General features: G+C 38.2%; 1 protein-coding gene across 3 annotated transcripts in view; it reads right to left on the reverse strand.

The window, feature by feature from the left end:
- The window catches only part of atp8a2 (ATPase phospholipid transporting 8A2), a 104,492-nt gene that overhangs the window by 41,368 nt on the left and 36,296 nt on the right, over positions 1-26,828 (reverse strand). For 2 of the 3 annotated variants that reach the window (XM_036558187.1, XM_036558189.1), the window contains exons 5-24: positions 25,041-25,086; positions 24,912-24,952; positions 24,475-24,548; positions 22,691-22,760; positions 21,835-21,962; positions 21,407-21,518; positions 19,201-19,369; positions 18,766-18,893; positions 17,350-17,427; positions 17,124-17,212; positions 16,928-16,972; positions 16,703-16,778; positions 15,445-15,550; positions 14,805-14,887; positions 14,621-14,670; positions 14,275-14,344; positions 13,338-13,422; positions 12,667-12,806; positions 8,066-8,204; positions 7,238-7,302 (exon numbers count right to left, since the gene is read on the reverse strand). In XM_036558187.1, the coding sequence (XP_036414080.1) occupies positions 7,238-7,302; positions 8,066-8,204; positions 12,667-12,806; positions 13,338-13,422; positions 14,275-14,344; positions 14,621-14,670; positions 14,805-14,887; positions 15,445-15,550; positions 16,703-16,778; positions 16,928-16,972; positions 17,124-17,212; positions 17,350-17,427; positions 18,766-18,893; positions 19,201-19,369; positions 21,407-21,518; positions 21,835-21,962; positions 22,691-22,760; positions 24,475-24,548; positions 24,912-24,952; positions 25,041-25,086 (1,794 nt within the window). Of the gene's footprint in view, positions 1-7,237; positions 7,303-8,065; positions 8,205-12,666; positions 12,807-13,337; positions 13,423-14,274; positions 14,345-14,620; positions 14,671-14,804; positions 14,888-15,444; positions 15,551-16,702; positions 16,779-16,927; positions 16,973-17,123; positions 17,213-17,349; positions 17,428-18,765; positions 18,894-19,200; positions 19,370-21,406; positions 21,519-21,834; positions 21,963-22,690; positions 22,761-24,474; positions 24,549-24,911; positions 24,953-25,040; positions 25,087-26,828 lie in introns of those variants that run through there. The other variant, XM_036558190.1, reaches the window with a different exon arrangement.

Below are 26,828 nucleotides of genomic sequence, written 5' to 3' on the forward strand. Positions count from 1 at the left end.
GTGTGTGTGTGTCTATATGTAATAATAAAACGTCCCATATGCATTATATAGTATGTAAGTATCTTTAGGTACTAATATTATATCCCATTTGTATTATATAAAGAACCTATATTACACAGCAATTGTGTTTATATATATATATATATATACACATATATATAGATATATATATATATATAATATATATCCTAAAAGTTCCTATATGTAAAAATATGAACATAAGCACCTGTTTACAATAATAATACTATAATATATAATAATAATAAAAAGAGTAAAAAAAAAAGTAGGGACCATTTTGTTGGTCGTGTAGGTTAGTCCTCAAAATGTACCAAACACACACCACACACACACACACACACACACACACACACACACACACACACAAGAATGTACACCTACCAACAACTGCATTTTCACAAACACTTCTGTAAGTGAGAGGTTAATACCAACTGCTGTGACATATCACAGGTCACCTCCTCCATTCAGAGACAGGATTGGATTACAGTAGTGCCCTTTACCACACAAAGCACTGCTAGGTCACACACACACACACACACGCACTCTCAGAGCGGAAAAGGGAAAAGGGTCAAGGCTTATTATTCAGCATGCATGCATTTAAAACCCATCCGGAACATCTGAGTAAACACACTCCCACTACAGACTCACTCAGCACCACTAACATGTGTACCTGTGTGTACTCTGAACAAAGTGCTGCACTGACTGTCCTTTATTCAAATATGCCTCAAACACCATTTTCACATCAATAATACAAATTACAGCCACACAGATACTACCAAAAGTCAGTGAACTGGTGGATAATAATCATGGTTATGTTCACTACTGTTCAAACGTTTGGAATCGCTGTAGTGGTAACTACTTGTTATAACTTAAAAATGTTAAACTAGACCCGAAAGGTAGTTTGTTCTATATTTCAGGAAGTTATTAATTGATAAATAAAATATTGCTTTGATCTATCCGATATTATCTGAGACATCCTGGACATTAATGTTATTAGAACTGATCTTTCTCAGTCATTTTAGAACCACTATCTATAATAATTCCTCAATATTTTTTCTACAAACTGGATACCATTAATATTTTATAATAACAGGCCCCTATAAAAAAAAAAACACGATCATTATCTAATGGTTTGTTAACCATGATGTTATTAATTATATAATTGTTATTTGTGCTACTATTTTAATTGTAAACCATTTAATTAGTGACACACAAATAAATAAGCATTAAGCACTGTAAATATTTTCCATAAACTAATTATATTTAAGTGTAATAAGTAATATTATCTTTTTAAATACATTATAAAGATGCAAGTTTTTATAATATGAGCCTAATTAATGATTTTTAACATTTAAAAAAGTATATATTAACTTAATAATTATTAATTAATTAATTAATTAAATAAAAATAATTCATCAACTAATCACTAAGGAAATGTTTATGCCTCACAAAAAGAGCAAAATAAATTTCAAAATCAAAACAGAACGTAGACAATTTATTCACAATTACTAGTGTTACCTAAATCATTATTAACAAACCATTAATAATGTTTAGATTCCCACAAATCAATACAATTATACAATTTATTCAAATACTTGTTTAAGTAACTAGTCAACTAGTTGATGCCTTTTAATAGACTAGTGGACTAATTGATGACTTTTCAAAATAACTACTCAACTAGTTGATGACTTTTTTTAATAACTAGTCGACCAGTTGATGACTTTTTAAAATAACTACTCGACTAGTTGATGACCTTTTTAAATAACTACTCAACTAGTTGATGACTTTTTTAAATAGACTAGTCAACTAGTTCACTTTTAAAACAGACTAGATGACTAATTGATTACTTTTTTAAATAGACCAGTCGACTAGTTGATGACTTTTTTAAACAGACCAGTCGACTAGTTAATGACTTTTTTAAACTGACTAGTTGACTAGCTGATGACTTTTGAATGTCATGAACTAGTTGCGACTTTTTTGAATTGATAGCTTTTTTGAAAGACCAGTTGACTTGTTGATGACTTTTCTGAATGACAAGCTGACACCTTTTTTGAATTATGAGCAGACTAGTAAAAATGAATAGTCATGCAACCCTAAATTTGTGTGTGTCTGTGTGTGTGTGAGAGCTATTCTTGGTTATGATTTGTATGCAATACAGGATGTAGACTATGCACTTGTGGAAATGTGCTATGCAGGACAGACGGAACAGGACAGACTGTGTGTGTGTGTGTGTGAGTGTGTGATTGATGAGGTGTATGTTGAGTATGTTTGTGGAAGCCATGTAATGCGGGCAGTGTGACGGGGAGATGAATGAAATGTGGAAGTTAAGCTATCGGACCAATCAGAGTGTGTGATCCACAGACAAAAGTGTGTGTGTGTGTGTGTGAGTGTGTGCGTGTGAGCAAGTGTGTGAGTGAGTGTGTGTGTGTTTGTGTGTGTGTTTGTGAGTGTGTGTGTGACACAAAAAATGTGTGAGAAAGAAGAAACAGAAAGAGAACAAATCTATTTGGACAAGAATAACAGTGTGTGTATATTACAAGGACACCAGCTGTGAGACTGGGACAGAGTGTGTGTGTGTGTGTGTGTTTGTGTGTGTGCGTGTGTGTGAGACGGTACAGTGACAGATGGAAGCTGTCACATAGTCACCGTCGCAGGCTGCCATGTTTACCCAGGAGGCTTTGCTGCCAGAATTTGTTTTGACGAGATGGAGCAGCAAAAGGAGATCACATTACTCCCTCACTCATCACCACACACACACACACACACACACACACACACACACACACTGCTCCTCCATGAGGCTGAGAGTGTGTAGTCAAAGAGTGGAAGTGGTGAGAATAAATGAACCAATCAGGACACTGGAATGATGATGACATCACAATACATTATTACAGATAGAGAGAGAGAGAGAGAGAGAGAGAGAAAAGAGACAGAACAGAAAGAAAAGAGAGAGAAAAAGAGTGTGGGAGAGAGAGAGAGAAAAGAGAGACGGAGAGGGAGAGCAAGAAACAGAGAGATAGAAAAAAGAAAGAGAGAGGGAGAGAAAGGACAGATGGAAAGAGAGAGAGATAAGAGAGAGACGAGAGAGAGTGAGAGAGAGGGAGGTAAAGAGGAGAGAGAACAAAGAAAGAAACAAAGAAAGAAAGAAAGAAAAAGAAAGAAAGAAAGAAAGAAAGAAAGAAAGAGTTGAGATATATCTGTCCAAGGAGAGAGGGAAATAGAGATGAGAGACAGAAAGAGAGAGAGAGAGAGAGAGAGAGAGAGAGAGAGACAGAGAGATAGACAGACAGACAGAAAAAAAGGAGACAGCGAGAGAGAAAGAAAGAGAGGAAGAGCAAGAACAGAGAGATAGAAAAAGAGAAAAAAGAGAGAAAGAAAAAAGAGAGAGAAAGAAAGAGGGAGAGAAAGGACAGATAGAGAAAAAAAATTGAGAGAGACAAGAGAGAAAGAGACAAGAGAGGGAGAGAAAGAGAGGGAAAGAGAGAGACAGAGCGGGAGAGAGAAAGATAGAGAAAGACAGACAGACAGACAGAGAGAGAGAGAGAGAGAGAGAGAGAGAGTTGTGATGTATCTGTCCATCTGTGACAATATTCCTTTCACACACCAGCAGCTGTCTCTCACACACACACACACACACACACACACACACACACACACACACACAGCTGTGTCATTAGTAGAATATTGTGGAAAAACTCTGAGAGTTATTTAAAAAGCTGCTGGCTACAATGTGCATGTAATCCGTAAAAGATGTGAACAATTTCATCTAAATCACTCACTCTCTCTCTCTCTCTCTCTCTCTCTCTCCCTCTCTCCCTCTGTCTCTCTCTCTCTGTCTCTCTCTCTCTCTCTGTCTCTCTCTCTCCCTCTCTCTCTCTCTGTCTCTCTCTCTCCCTCTCTCTGTCTCTCTCTCTGTCTCTCTCTCTCTCTGTCTCTCTCTCTCCCTCTCTCTCTCTCTGTCTCTCTCTCTCTCTCTGCTGTCTTTTAAAACACACCCTCTTACTACTGCTCCCCCATTACTACTTTAAAACAACAGTTCGTCACATTTACACTTTTCCCTTTACGCTAAATGTAGCTGATCTGCCAAAACATATTTAGTGTCTAAAGTATGACCTACTGATGTTTATTCAAAGGGACAGAAGTGGGTTTCCAAACTCAAACTCAGCAGCAGCCAAACTAATTCCTCAAATCTGACTTACTTCACTTCATTTATAGATAACAGTGCGTCATACAATGCCAGAAACACCATAAGCAAGTCTATTTGACAAACTTAAAAAACCCAAGACATTTTGAGGCAGGTGTGTGATGATTTAGGGATGCAGTTAATATAATGCTAATTAACATAAATTAGCTTCCATTACTTACTAACAAAACCAAAGAACTAAGACATTAAGTGTCTCAACCAACAGGACCCATATCCTTCATTTGTCTTGCATTTTATTTTTTCTCCTGGGGTCTGACGTTTGTGTAGATTTATACACCAAAACAGTCAGAAGTACATTTTACATCACCATTTTCTAATTTCTCTTCATTCCTTACAATTAAACAGGCTGTATTTATTTCTGTGCATTTAAGATTCATATATGTAAATGAGCTCTGTTCTGATAGGGTCTTTATAACTTCAGCGTGAATGTGCAAAGCTAAACTGCTGTAGGCTGAACAGTTGGATCTATGTAAATGTGTTGTTTTTCTGTGACATCACAGAAACACTGAATTCAAAATGGGCTGTTTCTGCAGCTTAGTTTCCACAGGGAGATTCACTCGAAAGAGAATATTGTGTTGTAACTCCCGTTAGGATTAAGCAATTTGTGTAATCGATTGCATTACATGCAATGCTGGAAGTGATCTCCGTTTTCTACCAGATACATGAAGAGGTACGGGGGTATGCACCCGGAAGTTGCAAACGGGGGTTAAACGTCGCAATGGCTGTCCGGTGCCTACCTCATCGCTCCGATACAGGGGCATCCGGGCTTGTTCGAAGCTCCATATACTGAGGAGCACATTGCATGTTGTTTTGTTCAGATTGCTTCATGCTAGAGACAGTTATTATATTCGGGGCCTCTTTCAAATGAATCTCCCTGTATATATAGAGTGTATAGATTGAGAAATGAACGGTACATATTGAAACTTTAGCAATCTTTATATCGTTGTTGTTGGAAGAAAAACCTTGTATCTCCAAAATGATAACTTTACAGGACAAGGAAAAACCTACTTTACTTTTAATGTAAGTCAATGGAACCAGACTTTTTCCAAGTCATTTTGGGCCGTTTTTTTCCGTTCATTCATCATGAAATTTACATACAATGTAAAGGCCAACAGCTACTTTCAAATTTCAAAAACGAAAAAAATGGAGATACAAGGTTCACATCCGACAGCAGCGATATACTACATCAAAGCCTTCTATTTCATAAAAGTGAGGAAAATACAGTTTTCCTTGATATGGGTCCTTTAAAAAATAGGCAGCTTCTCCAAGTATACAGGAGAACAGAATAGTACGGGGTCTTGATGTCACATGAGTGGCAGCACTGTCTGAAACTCAGAAATCATTTTGATGCCAAAATTGATAAACAGCAAATCCTTAAAAAACAGCCAAATAAAGTAACTGAATTAATTAAGCCATTAAGACAAAAAGGCTATTAGTTTTAATCACATTTTCATGGTATCAGTGCTGAGATCTCCACACAATACCTCAAAAACTAAACAATTCCTACAGTGTGTTTCCACATTGTTGACACCTATGGATAAAATAACAGCTTCCCTACTACAGAAATTGTTTTACACAATCAAAACCTAACTTACAAAGTGAAAATATGTCAACATTAACTGCAGTTGTACTTTATGTGGTCTGCATGCTGTCTCTCTTCTATTTGTTTAAAGGAAATACAGTACTGTTCCACCCTTCATGTATTTAATTTTCAGTCAAAACAGCCATCAAGTACAAGCTTTTCATTTTTCAGGAGATATTTTTCTAAAAAAAATACTGAAAAAAATATGTATTTAGCAGCTGGGGCTCTTTGTAATTTTCTATTAAATATGTTTTCTGCTTTTTATCTGAAGCTGGAAAGTGAATAACTCATTCTTATTGGCCATTTTGATTCAAATTAAATAAAGGAAAGGTGGCCTCTGACCTTTGCACAGTACTGTATATATTGTCACTGTCCAATGAAAACCATGTATCTCCATTTTTGTTGATTTTTAGTTTTCTACATCGTTTCAACACACCAGCTGTCCTTTACGTTGTGTAAAATATTCATGACGAATGGACCAATAGAAATGCTCTAAAATCACTTGGAACAAAATCTCTTTACATTGTCTTCCATTGAAAGGTAAGAGTGTTTTTGCCTTCTCCTGTAAAGTTACTATTTTGGAGATACTTGTTTTTCATTGGACAGCGATGATATGTACCCATATGTAATAATAATTTGTCACATATTCTGCTGGCCTGTTTTGGACATTTTTGTACAATTTTTATTCTTTGAACAACTGAAACTGAGTCCACTGGAAGCTGTAATAAAGGTAAGCATGGACACACAAATACTGAAAAACTGATGATAGATATAGTTTTAGTGTAATTTTTCTGTTACATGTTTTTAGCTATTTCCTGACACTGAACAATAAGAAGCTGTACCTAATAATCGCTTTGACAGCAAAAAGAAGGGTGGTCTCCGTCCTTGCACAGCACTGTACATAGCACAGTTCAATTAAATTCAGAGAACAGTTTATTTTCTGAGTGGACTGTTTTGCCGAATTGTGTATGCATGTGTGGCGCTGCTTTCTGCAGCCAGACAGACTGTAGTCAGACTTCAAAGCACACAGGCTCCTGTTTGCAGACTATCTGTCTCTGAGACCAATGAAAATAAATAGTATGTCTCTGTATTCATTCTTCAGCAGCCGCTTACTTTCACATGATGTTAATTAAACGACTTCAATTAGTTTATACCCACAAACATTCTACTTAATGCTGCAATATAATGACTGTTTCTGCAAATATGGTGTATAAAATAAAGGCCCAGTCTGTGTGCTCTTGTTCTGTGGGAATATAAGCAAGTGTGTGTAAGTGTGTGTATGTGTGTGCATGTGTGTGTTTGAGTGATCCACCTCTTTCATCATGTTCTTCACTGATGACACCAGACACCTTAATTACCTTCACCTGTACAAAGAAACAAAGAAACACACCCACCTCTCCACTCCACACCCTAACTCACACACATATACTCACATCCAGAGAGTCTTCGTTGACGATGATGAGGGACATGCCATGTGTCACCAGCCTACAGGAGTAACCTAGAAGAGAAAGAAACAGTCATTGTGTGCACACACATACAGCCTCCTAAGTCCCTTCTTTCAACCTGCTTTTGTCTGCAGACTCTCCTGCTCTTCACTAAGCTTCGTTCCTAAGCTGCATCTCCAGTCCCGGCCAAGTCTGAGTGCCTGTGCTCTCAGTCACACGGCGAGTCTCTGTTCTACTGTCTTTGTTTTACTTCATCAGTGGATATGTGCATTTTACTGTGGACTTTAAGTATCTTCATGAAAGAGAGAGAAGAAACAACAAAGCTCCAAACATGCACACACGAACACTCATATACGTATATGATACATATGAGATATATATGTATATATTTGTACGATTTTGTTCCGAAAGCAGCAATATATATATATATATATATATATATATATATATATATATATATATATATATAAATATATATTTATATGTATGTATATTCTTCTTCTGTAAAGTTACCTATTTATAGATACGATGTTTTGTTCCGACAACGATGTTTTGTTCCGAGAACACAGAGTGTGTGTGTGTGTTTGTGTGTCTATGTATATCTGCGTATGTATATGTGCATATGTGAGTGTGTGGGTGTGAATATATATTCACATATTCTGTTTTTGGTCATTTCACTGGCCTTGTTTTTCTCTCGTTTTTTTTTAATTGATTTTGCCCTGAAATTATACAAGAACACACATACACAAAACACACACACACACATACACACACACACACACACACACACACACACACACACATACACAAACACACCGATGTTGATGGCGGTCTCCTGCTTATCTCCGGTCAGAACCCATATCTTGATGTCCGCCCTCATGAGAGTGGAGATGGTCTCTGGGACGCCCGACTGCAAGCGGTCCTCTATAGCTGTCGCCCCGAGCAACAGCAGGTCCTGAAAGAGGCAGAGAGAGAGTAAATATTACTGCTATCATAAAAGACACTTATCTCTGAAACAGTAACCTTGCAGAAGGAATAAAATGATCTCAACATTTCATCACTGTTTAAAGAAAAGCGAGTATCTTGAAGACGGAAACTACAGGAGAGCAAAAGCATTCTTTACTTTTAATGTTATTCCAAGCAATTCTGGAATATTTCTGGTGGTCCATTCATCATTAATTTTTTTACCAAGTGTAAAGGACAGCAGTCATGCTCAAATGATGTAAAAAATAAAACTCAGAAAAAATTAAGATACTTATATTTTTTTCGGACAGTGATGATATGTTAATGGAATGTAATAACTGATTGTTGATTATGAATAAATACAAAGGTCAGCTGGCGTTTTCAAATGGTATAAAAATATAAACAGTGGGAAATTTTCTTATGACAGTGAGGACACATTCTGAAAGACAGAAGAGTTGAAATAAATCCCTCTATTTCTGCTTCGTCGGTTTCTCGACCTGTTCTGACGCATTTGTCTCACTTTGTGTTCCCTTTTTGTGCTCTTTTCCAAAACTTCGCCCTCCCTGTGTGTGAGAGAGAGACAGTGTGTGCTCTGGTAACACAGTGGTGTTGTTGACTCTAGTTTTATGAGGCTCTTGGCAGACTGGTGCAGGTAATTATCCCCACTGTGGTCTCACCCTTTTCCCCCCATTCTGGCTAATCTGGGAAGGAGCCTGAACACACACACACAGTATAGAGGCACAAAACATATGCCTACATTGATAAGAGGGGCTTTAAAATTAAGTGACAGACATTCGTTCCATTCATAACACTGTTATGAAGCATCATTTGCAAGTAAAAAAACTCATAAGGCAGACGCCTGGTTAACAGCCCCAGTCCAACGGGGGATTCTGATGCCCTTAAACCTATGTGATAGTTTTCATACATATTTTCCTACATTCCAGTTCCATTACTTGGAGATGACATAACACTGCTATAAATGTCTGCCACTTCAAGGCTCCTTAAGTCATTACAACAACATTTAATTCATAAAGCACCTTATATCCTCTTGTGATTAATGGCAAAAGCTGTTCATAAATTCTCAAGCACTGTGCATGTGTGCCTAAGTGCCTTTCCAGCAGGCTGTAGTTGATAACGGCTGAGAGAGATCGAATCCCTTTTTCCCACCTTCACTCCAATCACTATCCTGAAAACACACACACACACATTCCTGACCAAACAGCGCCCACTGCTGGACACGCACTGCAGCTTCACAGACAACTCGGCCCTGTTCAGTGTGTATTCTGCTGTAAAATGCTTGTCTAAGTAGTTCTGTTCACATCAACATCACAGTAATGTAATAACAAAACCGTAATGTAATTGCCAAAAAATTTGAAAAATGTAGGCGCCATTTTTATTACACGGTTTTGTTATTACATTACTGTGATGTTGATTTGAACAGGGACTATTATTACTGAGGGAGCTCTGAGTTTGGAGAATTATAGAAGGTTATTTGCTCTGGAATTATTACTTAGCAGACATGTAAAAACTACAGACATGGCAGATTCGTACTGAATTAAATACATGGATTACTCAGATTTCCGTGTCCATAAATGTTGACACTGTAGAAAATATTTTAACTTTGAGAAGTAGCTTGGTCACATGCGGCGCATCTGTCTAGTAAGTCATCCCAACATCAGTAGATTGTGAGTTCAAAGCCCACTGATGGCACAGCTCTCCATATGTGAATGCCCAAGAAAACCCAAAATGTCTGATGGGATGGGTGATAGAAAGATTGAGTAAAAACTAAGTAAAAAAATTGACATTGTTTATCTAACTGAGATGCAGAACTAGAAAAAGACATTTAAGCAAACTAAAACGTTTGAGTTGAGTGAACTCTAGGGTCCTCAAGTTGGTTTAACTCAAGAAAAGCAGTATAATTAATTACTGTATTATTTTAAGTTGAGATGGTTTTTCATTTTTTAGTGCGTGGGGTACTCAAATCTGTTTGAATGACCATATCAAATGCCTCAAATGGACAGTACAGATCAGGGGTCAGCTCCTGGCACATGGCAGCTCCTGGCTGGTATTCCTTTGTGGGTCATTAGGCCCTTGCAACTGATCCAGAATGCAGTACCATGTCTTGTCCACAATCTTACTCTCAAGTAAGTTCACTCCACTGCTGTGTTCCCTTCACTGGCTCCTTTGCCTGCAAAGCCAAAATTGGACCAGCTCCTCCATACCTGATGACAATCGTCAAAACTTAATCCGAGTCCTTTGAGATTCAAGTACCGCTCATCTTGACCCACCATGAAGACACATAGAAGACAAACATTGAGCATACATATATTAGGCAATATATTAGGTAAGCATTCTCTGTCCTGGCACCCAGACGGCGGAACAAACTTCCACTGGCTGCCTGAGCAGCAGAGCCCCTCGCTGCCTTCAAACGCCTGAAGTCTCATCTCTTTGTGAAGCATTCCAATGAACACCAATCTAGCATTTATTGAAATGTCCTGTGTTGCACTTGTTCAGTGTTATTTCTGTATTTTCTATCTTTCTTTCTAGGTTTCAGCACTGACTCTTGTTCCTGTCAGTATCTTAGCTCAAGGCTAGTTTGTACTATAATCTATTTGTACTAACTAGAATATGTTCTCTGATTTGATGTTTCTTAGTCAGTCTGGATAAGAGTGTCTGCTAAATGCCATAAATGTGAATCTAAATGGTCACTAAACCTCTCTTGCATCTAACATGCTGCACCCACCCATTACTAACGCATCTGATCCTGCTTATCAAGGACTGAAGAAGTTCATTAAAAAAGCAACAGCCACAACTTTATTACAAGCCTGGTGAAAACAACTGTAATGACAACAAGCGAGTGACAACAACAAAACAAAACGCTCAACAATGCTGTTTACACAAGACACGAGTGGAGCGTCGTTTTCAGTGGAGGACCTGTTTCTATTTTTGACACGTTGCATCACACTGCACTGATGTTCCACCTTAAATACTGCAGTCAAGCCAGCCACCTTTCATCAAAACATAGAGAAACGAACCAAAATAGGGTGAGGAGAAACTAATCCATCCCGAGGAGAAAAGTGGGCTGTATCATCCTTTCTGTCATTTTTATAAGGACACTAGCAGCCTGCTGGAAGTTTCCATAAGTAGTACAATTTTTTTAATCTGCTGTGAGCTACTGACATTGCTTTTAACTGTGTTGCACTAATGTGAAAAGTGTAGCTCTCTCAAACTACTCGCTGATAGGTTAATAGTTTGTTTACGTTCTGTCTTGACAAGCAGACTTATGTGTTCAGTGTAGACATCCTGAAGGTTCTGCATCACGAAAATTCAATCAGTAGCCTTTTTATGCAGTAGCGCAAGATCAGAGCTGTTTTTCTTCAATAAGTGTAAATAAATGTACTTGTTAGTTAGTTTTGTGCCATAAATGTTTCAAAACCTAATAAGAAAAATCAGCAATTGGTATAACTGGTGGTATTACAGCTATGATATACTGAAGGTCTTGCTATACTGTAAGATATTAGCACTGGTCTGCTGACCTAACAATGCCAGCACTTCATCTCGTGTGTTACTGCTTAAACATTATTTTATGTTTTTTAAAGTTTGGTAGTTAGTTTTCCTGATCAAGTTAAGCTCAAATCAGTATATCATATCATCTGAAACACAAAATTCTTCTCTCCCTGTAATCTTTCATCAAAATATAATGACTTTTGCCTGTAAAACGTCTTCTGATTAATAATCATGTCACTGTCCACCAAAAGGTGGGGAAAATGTTTTTTTTTCTTCGTTTTTCCCCAATTTTCTCCCCAATTTAGTTGTCTCCAATTAAAACCCGCTAGTTAGGACTCCCCCAATCACATAGTATGACCAGCACTAAGAGGGCGAAGGCTAACACAGGCTTCCTCTGAGACCTGTGAAACGCCACCGCACCTTTCGACCTGCTGCTCATGCAACGTCACTGGACAGTCGACCGCGCTCGGAAGAAAGCGCCCACTGCCAGATCTGTTACGTCAGCTAACAGACGCCTGCGCTGACTAGCATCGCACTGGGTGATGGGGGGAGAGGAGTGCCATCTTACCCACCAGGGCATCACCAAGGGTCAAACTCGCGATCTCCTGATGATAGGGCCAATGCTTAGCCACTTGGGAACCGTTGGGGAAAATATTAGTAACCAAAAATATCATGTTTCATCTCGCCCAGTTCAACCCCCAACCTATCACTGTGAAAATGCTCCGAGACCTTCTTTGATATCATGCCTAACTCAGAAATATGTCATGATACTAAAGGAAAATGCATTATGCATTCCAATTCACATTAACTTTAAGTCTTTTTATTGTCAACATTTTGCCTTTTTTATAATCAGCTTTATCAAGTAATTGTTGCAGCCTTATTTGTTTTGATGATTAAATTAGCCAGTTAATTGATCTTGGATCAGGTTTAGTTTTAGCTAATTTTACCTTCTCTAGCAGCTCATAGCACTCCTCCAGCTTCTGAGCGCGGTCCTTTAGGACTGTACTGACAGTGTTATACTTCTTCAGCCACTCCTGATACACACTCTCCTCCAGATCCACATACGCAAAACACAGAGTCCGCAAACCTGCAAACACATACAAACACTTACAGTTGTATGCAAAAGTCTGAATCCATGTTTTAATTATTTTCAAACTGAAAAAAAGTTAAAACATCCTCTTCAAGCAACAAACTTACATATAGCATTTTCCTGCTAGTTTTAGTGCAAAATTTCTATTTATTTGCTTAATAGGTTAACATACTGTAAAAAAAAATCTATATAAAAAAACGTATATAAAATATAAATGTGCCCAAACTTTTCCCCATGCCATATTTTGAGTTACATTTTTTCTAATATGTTAAATTCAGTTTGTGAGTTTAATGCAATTGTGCATTAAACTGGAAAAAAGGGGCACCAAATTTTTGCATATAATTGTATATACAAACACATGAACATCCTACACAGTTTACCCCTTAAATTTAATTCTAGCAACTACTAGTACTATGAAACTGATATGTAAGTCATAGAGAGGAATTGAAACTTGGATCCTCAAGAGATTAAAGCAGGGAGTTGAAGAGGGAGAACACGTACATAAATTATTTGTGTAAATCTGCTCACCTTCAGTGGCAAACTGTTCCAGATGGGCTATAGTCAGGTCTTTATACTGGGATGCTTCATTCAGCCGCTCGAAAATCACATTATCCTGTAACACACATCATCACTAGTGCATCTAAATGAGCTGTGAAATTAGCACCATCCAAGGTATCCCAACATCATGACATCATATCCAACAACATACTACATACCGCACCAATAAAGAAGTCTTACAGTAAATTCAGCTATTTCATAATCAATTTAGCTTCTTGCTAACATTACGCATTTTAACGTTATAGAAGAGAACGTTTATATAAATACGACCAATCCCTCAGACGTGTCAACATGTCCAGAAACTTACAATTATATACTGGGGCGGAGCTTCTTCTTGTGAAATTTGCTGTAAAAATGTGAAATTTTACTGGCCTAGACAAGTTTAAAAACCCTTTAAACCATCCACTCACTACTGTTTTTGATCTTAAAATATGATGTGCCATAATATGAACTCTTAGGCTTATTAAAGAGAAAAGCCCACAGCGATTGTGAATAGAACAGCATGGTTGTAATCAGGCATATCTAAATGTGATAATATGTGTACTATGCTACTACAGTTTGTTGTTATGGTAACGCTTTATTTGGAGTAGTCCTTTGTAGATAATTAATAATCTCTTAACAGATTATCAGTAACACATCAACAACGTATCAGTGAAGTAGAGGTAGTGAAGCATCTGAATACACTGTAGTAAATATCTTGTAGATGTTCTGTTGATACATTACTTACATTAAGTAGATGTATTGTTAATATGTGACTTTCATTACGCAAATATTTGTTTAATCTAAAAAAGACCACTTATAATAGAGTATCCCCATATTTATTACTGTATTGTTACCGTAGTGTTATTACTTTGCCATTGTAAAAAAGGTGCGTGTGTGTTGGGGGGTTGGGCGGAGGGGTACTCACTGCTCCTTTGCAGTACAGTCGCAGTTTCCCTGTTGGTGTTCGGACCACCACTGACATGCGCTTTCGGTTGCTAGAAATAAGACGTTTTATCAAAAAAAAGTACATGCTAAAGTGCACTTATTTGGTGTTTTACTAAAACATTAAGTAGCCTAGTAGCCTTAAAACAACAATTACACTGAAAAGAACTGAAGAGTATGTAAGATTAAGTTTCTGTTAACTTTGTATTTGCTTTCCAATCAATTTAAATGCCATCAGTTTATTTACAGTTTACAAGTTAAAACAGTGCAATATGGTAAACAAGACAGAGATATAAGTTTATATTGGTGTTGTGCTGCTTTGCCCATACCTGGAAAATTCTAGAACGTTAAGCAGCTCATAGGTCATCTCCTTCTCACGCTGCATAAAAATACACACACAGTCAAGAACCCGTAAAGACAAAAAAGAGTCGGTTTATCAACACAGCTCAGTCTCTCTCAGACACAATCTCACGCACACACACACACACACTTATGATGTAAGGAAGCACTGACCGCTTCAATAATAACTGAATGCGGCGTTCTTGCTGTGAACACGAAGCCCAGGGTTTTGGCTCCTTTCACTAATGCTCCCTCATCTGCAGACAACAGAAACAGCACCGTAAGTCCTGTTTGCATGGCTAATGTGGTCATTAGTTGTGTGCTGCAGGTGACTGGATAACTGTAGGCCAGTGGTCGGCAATGCTCTTCGTGGAGATCTACTTTCCTGCGGATTGACCTCCTATCTAAATTGTAACACAACTCCATCAGTTAATCAAAGACCTCTGAAGGCAATAATAAGATGGATCAGGGTAGATTAAAGATGGAGCTCCACAGGAAGGCAGATTTCCAGGAGCAAGGATGGTGACCACTGTTGTAGGAAGTCAAGATACACTACCATTCAGAAGCAGAATCACTGTTTTCATTGATCTAAAACATAATAGGAACATCTAGCATACATCTTAAGTGAAATTGCTCTATTATGATGCCATTAATCTAATCCAAATGAAAGAATAGAACTGGAAATGTTCCTAATAACCTCCTTTTGCTTCCAAAAAACCTGAGTTAATTGAACCAGTGAGTGCAAACCTCTGAACAGTAGTGTAAGTGACTAGATGTTGTTTCAGGGTAGAGTGATGTGATTGGCTGTTCAGACCTGGTGAGGAGGCCTGATAAATGATCTGATTTCCATCTCGCTCAGGAACGACAGTGTGACACACAGCCATCATGGTCAAAAACTCACAGATCTGAGGAGAGGTGGGCTAAAAAAAAGAGACAGAGAGTGACAGAGCATTAAAAAGAGAACATTAAAAGCAGGATGACCCAGAAGATCGCTGAACTCTTTGTTTTGTGCCACAACACCAGCTGTGAACATTTCAGGTAAAAAATGAAATGGTTCCGAACTGCTTTTAATTTATTATACAATTAAATTACAATCTTTTTTATGTTACAGTAATACGCAAAAAGCTTAATGATTTTCTGACAGAAAATAAGTTAACACATCCTCTACAGAGAACACATTTAAATATGGCATTTCTACTATTTTTAGTGCACAATTTCTATTATTTTGTCGAGTTTAACATGTTGGAAAACAATAAAACATGAAATATAAAATGTGCCACTACCTTTGTACAGGCCACATTTTATTGTTACCACTTTTTTCCAATATATGAAATTCAGCAAATAAAAACGTTAAAAAACACAGAAGTGTGTTCTCGGTAGAGGATGTTACACTGCATTATATGGCCAAATTATTGAGTTCAGGCGTTTCAGGCAAACTCACTGCTAACAGGTACATAAAATCAAGCACACAGTTATGCAATTTCCATAGACCAAAACTGGCAGTAGAATGAATCGTAATTAACAGCTCAGTGAGTTTAAACATGGCACTGTCAGAGGATGCATCCTTGTCACAAGTCAGTTTGTGAAATTTCTACCCTGCTAGATCCGCCCAAGACAACTGTGAGTGCTGTTATTGTGAAAAGGAGCAACAACAGCTCAGCCATGATTCGGTACAACCCCAGTGAACAACTTTAACATCAGTGCCTGACCTCACAAATGCTCTTTTGACAGAAAAGGGAACAAATTCCTACAGACACACTCCAAAATCTTGTGGACGGCCTTTCAAGAAGAGTGAAGGCTGTTAGCCGCAAAAGGAGGGCGACTCCATATAAGGCCCATGGTTTTGGAATAGGATGTCCAACAAGCTCATACAGGAGTGATGGTCAAATTTATACACACTTGGTACATGTGTACTTCCACATAGAAAAGCAACAAAGCATGTAATTTGACCAGGAGCAACCAAAATTATGCATTTAACAGATGTTAAGTTAAAAATGCTGTTTTCTTTCTGTTTTACTACTTCAGAGATACAAGGTTTTCTGATGACAGCAGTGATGCGAAACAGCACTTACATGATTTTTTTCAATGTTTTGAATGAGAGCGGGATCATCAAACTCTGTAGAGTTGTGGCTGCTAGAAGGGAGGTTACTGGGAAGTGAAAAAGAGAGAGAGAGAGAGAGAGAGAGAGAGAGAGAGAGAGAGAGATCACACCGCAGTGAAACATTATGCCCTGAGAAAAGCCCAAAAAAATAGCTTTATGTATTAGCTGAATTACTGTAGACAGGACGGCTCCTCACCTGAAATCCTCCATGGATCGATCGCAGTCTAGATCAGGGAAGTGCCTGCAGAAAGACTTATAGATCAATGCACACACGCACAAATATAAACACGCAACAACTGATCAATACACTATTAGCTGGGAAATCTACAACAACACAAATATCCTAACTGAAACAGGAAGACAAATGTCAAGCCATTAAACGCTAAACCTACCCATATGTAATTCCAGCTATGGTGCATTTTTTAAAGTGCATGACATTGCAGGTCAGAGTGCCCGTCTTATCGGAAAATAGATATTTCACCTGAGAGAGAGAGAGAGAGAGAGACAGAGAGGGGAAAGATGCATCAAATAACAAACAAATGAAAGAGTTTTGGAATAAGAAATTGATAAGAAGTGCTCTGTGATTGGTTTAGAGCCTGAAGGGGGGCTTCCTCTCACCTGGCCGAGTTCTTCATTCAGATTGGATGTCCGAGCCATGGCAGGCGTGTCAGTCTCAGAATAATACATCTCCACATCCTGGGAGCACACAGCGATTATTAACAGCCTTACTTACATGAATAATTTCTATTAAAAAAACACACAATCCATACCACAAATGTAGTCAGTCAGCCAGGACATGTAGATGTGTTGGATAAAAGTACAGCTGGGAACAGAGTTTTTCAGCTATGCAACATATTTTTTGTATAAATAACAGTATGTCATACAGTGTCAGAAACCATATAAGCAAGTCTATTACAGACTACTTGACAAGGAATTCCATGTGTTTTTCAAAATCTATGCATAATTCATTCATTGCGGTGTAAAGAAAGCCATTCAAAGCGGTTTGACGTGAAATTATTCATTGTAGAGAAACTTACAGATTAGGATAGGGACCGGGGTCACTACATCGACAATGAAAATACATCCATTTTATTTACTATCCAAAATGACCAGTGAACCTACACGTCTTCTGAGTTTTTATATTTAATGATGATGATGGTAAAATAGTGGTAGATCTGATAAAATATGCTTGAGAAATATTTTTCCTAACAATGCCTTACATGTAAACCTCTGCCTTGTATGTGTTTTAGGCCAAAATTTTGTCATAAAACTAACATATAACAATCTATCACACATCATATATTTGTAACCATTTCATAAAATAACTTTCTGCAAAACAGCTTTAAAAGGCATTGAACGCTTCAGACGTCTGGTTCCCTTCACCACCACTGTGAACAATTTCTCTACAATGAATTTCATATTAAACCACTTGCACTTTATTTTTACTGCACTTTACCTTTAATAAGCAAATTTTAATTAAAAAAAAATAATAATTTTGCTTTTATATACTTTGTACTTCCTTTTAATTATCTGTTTTATTAAAGTTACTGCACTTTGTATCTTTTTAGCATTTCATTTTTACTGTTTTACACTTTTAAGCACTTTATTATTTTTTAAGTCTATATTTATTTATCATATCTTTATTTTTTACTTTGAAGTTTATATTTTTCTTTTTCATTTCCTTTTGCTTTTATTTATGTAAAGCACACTGATTTGCCTTTGCATATGAAATGTACGATATAATTAAACCTGCCTTGTCTTGATAAAAGAAATTTCAAAAAAGCTGACGGACCTCTCCTTTAACAGCTCTATGGTTTGAAGCAAGTCTGTGATGATTTAGGTATGCAGTTATGTGTGCAATGCTAACTGCTTCCAATACTTGTTGGATACATTATTCTTGTGGCTGCAGAGCAAAACTTAAAAAGCAAACTTCAGACACCAAACATGTTTCGGCTGATCCTCTACATTTTGGGATGAGAAGGGAAAACTGTGTAAATTTGAATTTAACACATTGCCATTGTCTTAAACACCCACCCAGTTGATGAACAGCGCCTGTGTGAATTTGACAACCTCCAGTGTGACCAGCAGGCTGATGGGGATCAGGTTGTTGTACAGAATGATGAAGGTCAGCAGATTGTACCAGAAATTAAGGGAGATGTCACCTAGTAGCAAAAGACACGTGACATGTTACAGGTGTACAATACAGGTATAACATCATGATACGATATGAATTGTGGGTTTTCGGCACAATATTATTCTTTTTTTTGGTCAAAATCCATTTCCCGAATCAAGACTGTAGCACCTTGGTGGAATCATAAAAAACATATATGTAAGTACAATCAAATTGTATACTTTTATATTTTTGGATGCAGTACAAGGCAGTGAATGTTAATATGAGTATCCTTAACACCTCAGGGGTACAGTTAGAGCTCTCCTGTATGTATGTCCAGTGTGGAGAGGTGTGCATACCTGCGCGGGAGAGGTACCAGCAGGCTTCGTCAGTGTGCTGGTTGTTCCAGATAGCTGCCCCGATGGAGCTCACCAGAGCCATCACCAGAAGGATCCCGAACAGCACCAGGATCTGCATGTTAGTCACCCGCTCCACATTCGAGCGCTTCAGAGGGGCTTTAGTGGAGTTCTACAGGACAGAATCAGTAATGTTACTGCTAGTCAAAACCGGTAAAACAACCGACCTGTCCAGGCTCCACAGCTCCACCCACAAATGCCCCCCGTGGGCGGAGCTTTATAGAAATTCGGCAAACATCTCATTCTGGCTGTTCTTGTTACTGCGCCTTTAAGATGGATGTATGTAAATAATCTCTGTTCTGATTGGCTGCCTTGTATTGTGCCTCATTCAAAAAAGTAGTCTGAGCTGACACACTCCTTGTATCTTCAGTCTAAACGGGTGGAGCAAAACTGCTGTAGGCTGAATAGGCAGATACATGTAAATCTGTTTTCATGACATCACAAAAACAGTGATTCAATTCATAACGAGTTGTTTTTGCAGTTTAGTTTCCATTTGTGGACTGTATGATGTGCATGAAGTGAACAGTGGGTTGTGAAACTCAATGTTTATACACTCTTTTATTTCAGAAAATTCAGTTTTCCAAAATATTGGCCCTTTAAATACTACTGTACCAAGCTGGACTATGTTGTTGTAGCTAATCAAAACTTGGAAGATTGGAAACGACAATGACAATGCTCCCATTAGGTTGATTACATAATGAAATGTATAAAAATATATATATTTGATCTGTTTTAAAACTGTTATCTTTCACACATGCAAAGTAAATATCATCAAAAAAACAAACAAAATAACACATTTGTAGATAGAGCTTGCATATGTAAATTGGTAAGTATAGAGCTGTTTAAGGGGAGCCTGGTCATGTCTTATTCCTCCTGCTATATCAAAAATATGACAGCAAAACACTAGAGTGCAGCCTGAGCAAGTCCTTAATGAATGGGGGTGAATGGAGCTGAGCGCTAAAAGTAAAAAATTATACACATTTCTAACCATTTGTGATTTTGTAAAGTGGGAGGATTTATTACAAACTTACCAGTATCTTTCCGTTTTTCTACAGCAAACAGGTTTTGTGCAGCAGGACGCTAGCATTACTGCTACTGAGTGCTGATTGGTTGGCATTACTGTTATTAAGTGCTAATTGGTCGGTGAGCTGACTGTGTCATTGACTGTCAACTCGGACACATTCTACTTCCCCTAGCATGAGCTTTCAACAATGGCTGATCTTGTGGCATTTGCCTTTTTTTGTTGCAGACGAAATCAAAGTGTGTGAAAGTTTACATTACATTTTTGACACAAATCAAATTAAATGTAAGTAATGTATTAAAAACATCTAGGGCAACAAGTTAAGGTGTACAGGGGAAAACGTCACATGTAGAATACCTGCTAGAGCCAAACTTTTAGTGTTTTTTTATTATTCCTTTCTCTTTTATTGAACCATGTACCTGAGAATAAAGTATTTATAATTTATGACCTACAAGAGCTTTTTTTTAAATAACAAACTCCTGAACTAAACTGTTTTTACTGCATTTCTGCTGGAAATAAAAACTATAGTATATTGTGGCAGCACGTAAAAAAATGAGCTGCCAGAAAGAGGAAATCAGATAAATGGCAACCCCTTTGGGAGAAATAAATCCTTAGAATAAAAACATAACTGTTTGCACTGTTTTAGGTCCAGCCAGCATTGTGTTAAGTTTTCCAGGGCTGCGTTAAGTTAACTACAACCATTGTTTGACCAGAGTGAACTGGTTCACGCTCACTGACATCATGAATGTACATGGAGCACTGTTAAAAAATCCTATAACTTGAGCTCGAAAGCACTCAAAAATGTAAACGCTCTGTTGAAATACTGCATGCTGTTCACTGTATGCTTACTGCATTTTTCTATGTAAAATTTACTGAGCATTTACATTCTATGATTTTACACAAAAGTTCCACAGGAGCTCATTCATTTTGTCTTCATTCAGTGCCCAAAGCGTCTGACCAGCAGGAAGTTACTGAGTGACAACTCTCCTCACTACACATTCTCTGGCAAGTATCTATAAATTCCTAAACTTGACTAGTGATTAATGGTAATGGTGATTGTTGGAACACTTTGCCCAAATGAGCTTGTGAGAAAATATTTCTCACTATTCTATATTAAATTTCACTCACCTGCATGAGTTTGGAGTCATGACCAGTGTAGACTACGATACCCACAACCCACTGCGTGTTTCGAATCTGGGCACCGCGGAGTAAAACCTGGTCTGGACCAAGAGGAACTGGACTGCAAAGAATAAAACTGAATGTTAACCATTTGTGCAACATTACACATATAATTAATATTACTTTAGGGCATTTGCTCTTATTGAGCAGCTTATAATTTCATCATGTTACAGAAGTAAGCAAACATAGCGTTAGGAGTCCTGCCCAAGGACATTTATTGGTACAGGGCTGGTGTGTTTGTCCAGGTGGGGAATCAAAATCCAGACTGTAATGGAGAGCAGAGGTGTGGTCCACACATACTGACCCACACTTAGTGCATATATATAAAAAAGTGCAGAAGACATGAAACAGAAGCTGAAGCATTTAGATGCACATACTTGTGGTTGTCCAGGCGTAATGTGCCAGTGAAGTCGTACAGGTGTCTGTTTGGCCCTTCGCACTCCAGCCGGCCAGAAAGAGCCATCAGCTCCTCCACAGACTGAACAGCGGCCGTTAGAGAGAGACCCTACAACACACGAACACACACACACACACACACACACACACACACACACACACTGTAACTCTCATCTAAAACACACCTGCAAGTTCTTTCTTTTTCAGAAACAGGATAAAAAAGCAGAAAACACATATTTAACAAAAAAAATACACAGAAGCCTCAACTTAATACAATTTAAATGTTTTTCAGCATTTAGTGTGTCCACACATTGCCTTTCTTACAGCTTTTTATTGTTTATTTTCAGGACACTTGCTTTCAGTTTGTTCTTGGGATCTTCCGCCACACCTCCAAAGTTCAGTTGGTTGCTTTTTGTCCTTCCCACAATCCAAGTAATCCCAAACACATTCAGTGATAATGAGGTCTCTCTGGGGTGGTCAGTTCATTGTTTGAGTACATCATCAGCATCTTTGTTTGACCTTTGACTTTTACAAAATATGCTGCATATACCCTGAGTTGGCAGTTATTAGGCTTTTATCGTTTATCCTACACTCACTGGCTGTTTTATCATCATCATCATCGTCGTCGTTAACTGCTTAGTCCAGCTAGGGTCGCGGTGGCTGTTTGGCTAAAATTATTTACTCTGACCATTAACACCACCACTGACCGGATATTATTTAGGAGGTGGAACCAGCACAGCAGTGACACATGGTAAAGGCACAGTAGTGTGTGTGGAGCTTATAACTCAGCAGAAAATATACACACGCACACACAAGCATAAATGAGGTGTAACTGACTTGTCGGATCTTGAGGTTGGTTTCTCCATCCAGGTTGGATGTTTCGGTGTAGCACATGGCCTGAGGCTCACTGTACCAAAAAAAACAACAAGCCAAACATTCCCATGAGAAAATCATTGTGAGAGAAACAGCAGAGTTTTCTCAACATTCATGTAATGCTAACACCACACCCCAACACATCAACACAGCTTTAAAGGAATATTCCAGCATTTTCAATCTAATCTCTATTTGTCCAGTTGATTACTGTAAAAAATCAGGTTTTCTGTTGTTTTCTAACATTGTGTTCCATAAAACATAATTAAAAAACAACAGAGAACCTGCTGACACAAAAACACATAAAATAGAAGTCACTGGGAACTGCTGAATTCTGGGCATAAACATTTATGTTTGTGAGCAGCCTTTTCATCATGTTGATGTAGATAATTGAAAGTAGGCTACATGCAACTGCAATAGAGATTAGACTGTAAACACAGGTGTTTTCCTTTTAATACACTGTTTCAACACAACATTCAGCACTAAAGGGACATTCTAGCCTAAAACTAGCATTTACCTCTATGGAACCAAGCGTCTCGCTCATTTAAATCTGCGAGAGTTACTCTGTTTAATTAGAACAGTGATTAAAAGGTTAAAGGGTTAAAATGTTGTATTATGTATTATTCAGTAGTGCACCATTGTAACCCTCAGCCTCATCAGTTTCACAATATTCATGATTCCATATCCTTTTTCGTCTATCAGTGTTCTATGACTACAATACCCAGCATGCATTGCGTAAACACATAATACAACCAATGAGAATGTACCCCACGGTGATAAATAAACTGATGTACAGGCTAATAAACATAGATTTGTAGTGTAGCTGAGCTGTTTAGCTCCCAGCACAAAGTGCTTGTAGTCTTTCAAAAGTTCCTCCCACCTTCAGGATGCATCATAGGAAGGTGGTTTTCCTAGTTGTTAAAGCAGAAGATCTCACCAGCTGGACTATTGCGGCCCCACTGCAGAATGTGAGTGAGTTCATAAAAGTATCGATGGTCTTATTTTTCATTTAGGCCAGAGTGTCCCTTTAACTTAACACACTCCTCCAGCAATCATAACACAATATCAAAACATTTTCATTTCATCATGACAGAGACGCATTCTTAGAGCCACACTACTACAAATATGCAAGTATGCAAACTGAGTTTACAAATATGCAAATCTTAGGCCCAATCCCATTTCCACATTCCCATTTTCTCTGTTGCTAGCTGGCTTAATTTCCCGTTCCACCTTAAATGGTGCAGCAGTTACATTCTGGTGCCTCAGGCGTCAGAACTGCTGCTCCATTTAAGGTGGAACAGGGAAATTTGAGCAAGAAGCTGAAGAATTAGGGGTGAGTGATAATAAATAATTGTTGCCCCCCCAACCCCTCGAAGGCATTTAAAGTCCAGCAGCAAGGTTACTGAACTTTACCCTCCTCTGCTGTCACTGCAGACTGGCAGGGTCGCCTACAGAGCAGCGCTAGTAGCCTGTTAATGAAGTAATGCTCTTCTTTATTTGAGGGTTTTGCCATTTTGGAGGGGAAAATTTCAACCACTACCCCTTGTGACTCAGTTCCAAGGGGCAAAGCGACACTCGAAAACAAGGGCTAGAGGTAAAAATAAGAAATGGGATTGGGCCTTAATGTGTCCAATATTAATACAGCAAAATAAACAATAATAACACAAAGATTTATTTACAAACACACACACACATGCACACATGCTCATACCAACCAACACAAACAACCACACACACACAGTGTTGCTGACCTGGAGGACACTATGACCATGTCAGCGGGAAGATGCTGCCCATTGGTCACCTTCACTATGTCTCCCACTGCCACCTAGTGGGCAGGTGCAGCATTGCGACAGCATGAGAGGGGGGGAGATCCAGAATGAGAATGAGCGAGAGATCCGGGAGAAAAGAAAGGAGGGGAGACAAACGAGACGGGGGAAGAACAGAGAGAGAGAGAGAGAGGGAGAAAGAGAGAGAGAGGGAGAGAGAGAGAGTGGAGAACATGAGCAGACGGAACAAAAGGATAAAGTACACATGAGGGCAGTAATGAAAGCATTGGTAACTGACCCACACAGCAACTGTAGTCACTGAAACAGAAGAAACTGACAAACAGTAGTGGAAAGGGGGAAAAAGAGAAGAGGGGAGGAAAGGGGAGAAGAGAGGAAAGGGAAAAATGGAGACATGCAGGTACCTGTTTCCAGATTATAGTCTGCCATGCTCCATTACGCAAGACTGAGGAAAAAAAGCACCATGAGAGTAAGATAACATGATATTCCCTTGGGATAATCTCTGAAACACGTACAAACATGCAGTACTCAACCTGTCGTCTTCTTCTTATTCACTGTGTTGTCTGCTTTGTGCCTTTTCTGTGGGAAAAAATGTCAGTCAGTTAGCAATTTAAAACAGACACAGCCTTCCAGCAAGTTCTCAAAAGTTCTGCAGAATGTAATTGTTTACATGTAAACAAAGTCATTCTGAGTGCTTTGGTGTGAAATGCTCAGTTCTAGAGAGCCTTGAGTCAGAATTGTTCACAGTGGTGGTGATAGGAACCAGAGGTCTGAGAAGTTTAATGCCTCTAAAAGCTCCCTCACAGAAAGTTATCACATGAATGTTTACCAATACAGTGTCTGATGCATGAAACATTGTTTTAGAATAGTTCTCATAAGATTTTGGCTTAAAACATAATTTTTATTAGCACTTATGGCAGAGAGGTACATGCAGGTTGCTGCAAAATAGCACCCAAAGAAAACTCTTCTTTTAGATTTATCACTAATTTATCATTATCAATGTTACATATAAAACACATGTAGGTTCACTGGTTGTTTTGGACAGTAAATAAAATGGCTATACTTGTGCTGTAGTCATCAGGATCCCTGGATCCCATCACCACCACTGTAAAGAAGTCTGAGTCTTTACGTTTCATTACAATGAACCATGAAATTTTGAAGAAATATAGAAAAACTGGTGGAATAAACCTTTAAAGCTAAAGTTTGGCCTACATAATTTCCACACTTATAATAATATCTTTATTTATAGAATGCTTTTAATGCATGTAGCAGCTCAAGGTTATTTACAGTGAAGCAGTGAGTTTAAAAATAAAGGCAAAAACCCAAAACAAAAACAGTAATAAAATAAAACAAAATTAATTATGATATTTTTGGTGTCCAAAATGTGCATATTTTTAAAGTTTTTAACTGGTGCTACTGGTTAATGCAGCTAACAAGTAATAGAAGCTTGTAGTCCACCAATTAGCAAACTATGTGCCTAAATCACACTAAATCACATTGCGCCTAAATCAGACTGAAAACTGCGCAAATTTGTTTCTATCGCTTTAATCCATTTCCTCTTTGCTGAAAGTGAACTGCAGGAACACGACCACTGAGGGTGCTTCAGAAATAAATGTTAGTTGCTAATTTGTGGAGATTACGAGCAAAAAAAGCAACAAGGGTGCTACAGCAGAGTGGTGCTTTGAAACAATAACACAATGTAGTGTAACAGCAATGTTTGTCTTTGGAATGTTCGTGTACTAATGTTAAAAAATCAGTGCATGCCTCTATTATCAAGCCTACTTGCAAGCTAATTTCCCCAACATTAGCAAACATCCAGCATGCTAACGACAGAGGATGCTAACTGCAGCACAACACGCTGTTTGCAGCGATCATACAAATCACTTTCAAGCTTTATCAGATGCTTAAGCACTCTGTACATGAATAAGTCTTCATTTAACACCAGAGCCAGTTTCATGGAAGCCTGACCACTTCCTATTTCTCCCATTAGCATATTTCAAAAAATGACTGCCAAACACAAGAGGGCGCCCATAAGCGAGTCCTCAGCGAATGAGGCTGAATGGAGCTAAATAGCTAAAAACAAAAATCAAACATGTTTATAGCCTTTTATGCTAGAACTTCCTTTAATTTCGGAAAGTAGAAGGATGCATTCCATTGGAAAAAAAACAGTATATTTCTGTTTTTCTACAGCAAGCTGGTTTTGGGCAGTAGGATGCTAGCATTACTGCTACTCAATGCTGATTGGTTGGCAAGCTGATCAGCTGGTTGGCCACATAAAGCGGTTCCTGCTCACCAGCGTCATAAATGCACATAAGACACTG

The sequence above is a fragment of the Colossoma macropomum genome, unplaced genomic scaffold (genome assembly GCF_904425465.1).
Source record: "Colossoma macropomum unplaced genomic scaffold, Colossoma_macropomum, whole genome shotgun sequence".
In the NCBI taxonomy this organism is placed as follows: Eukaryota; Metazoa; Chordata; class Actinopteri; order Characiformes; family Serrasalmidae; genus Colossoma; species Colossoma macropomum.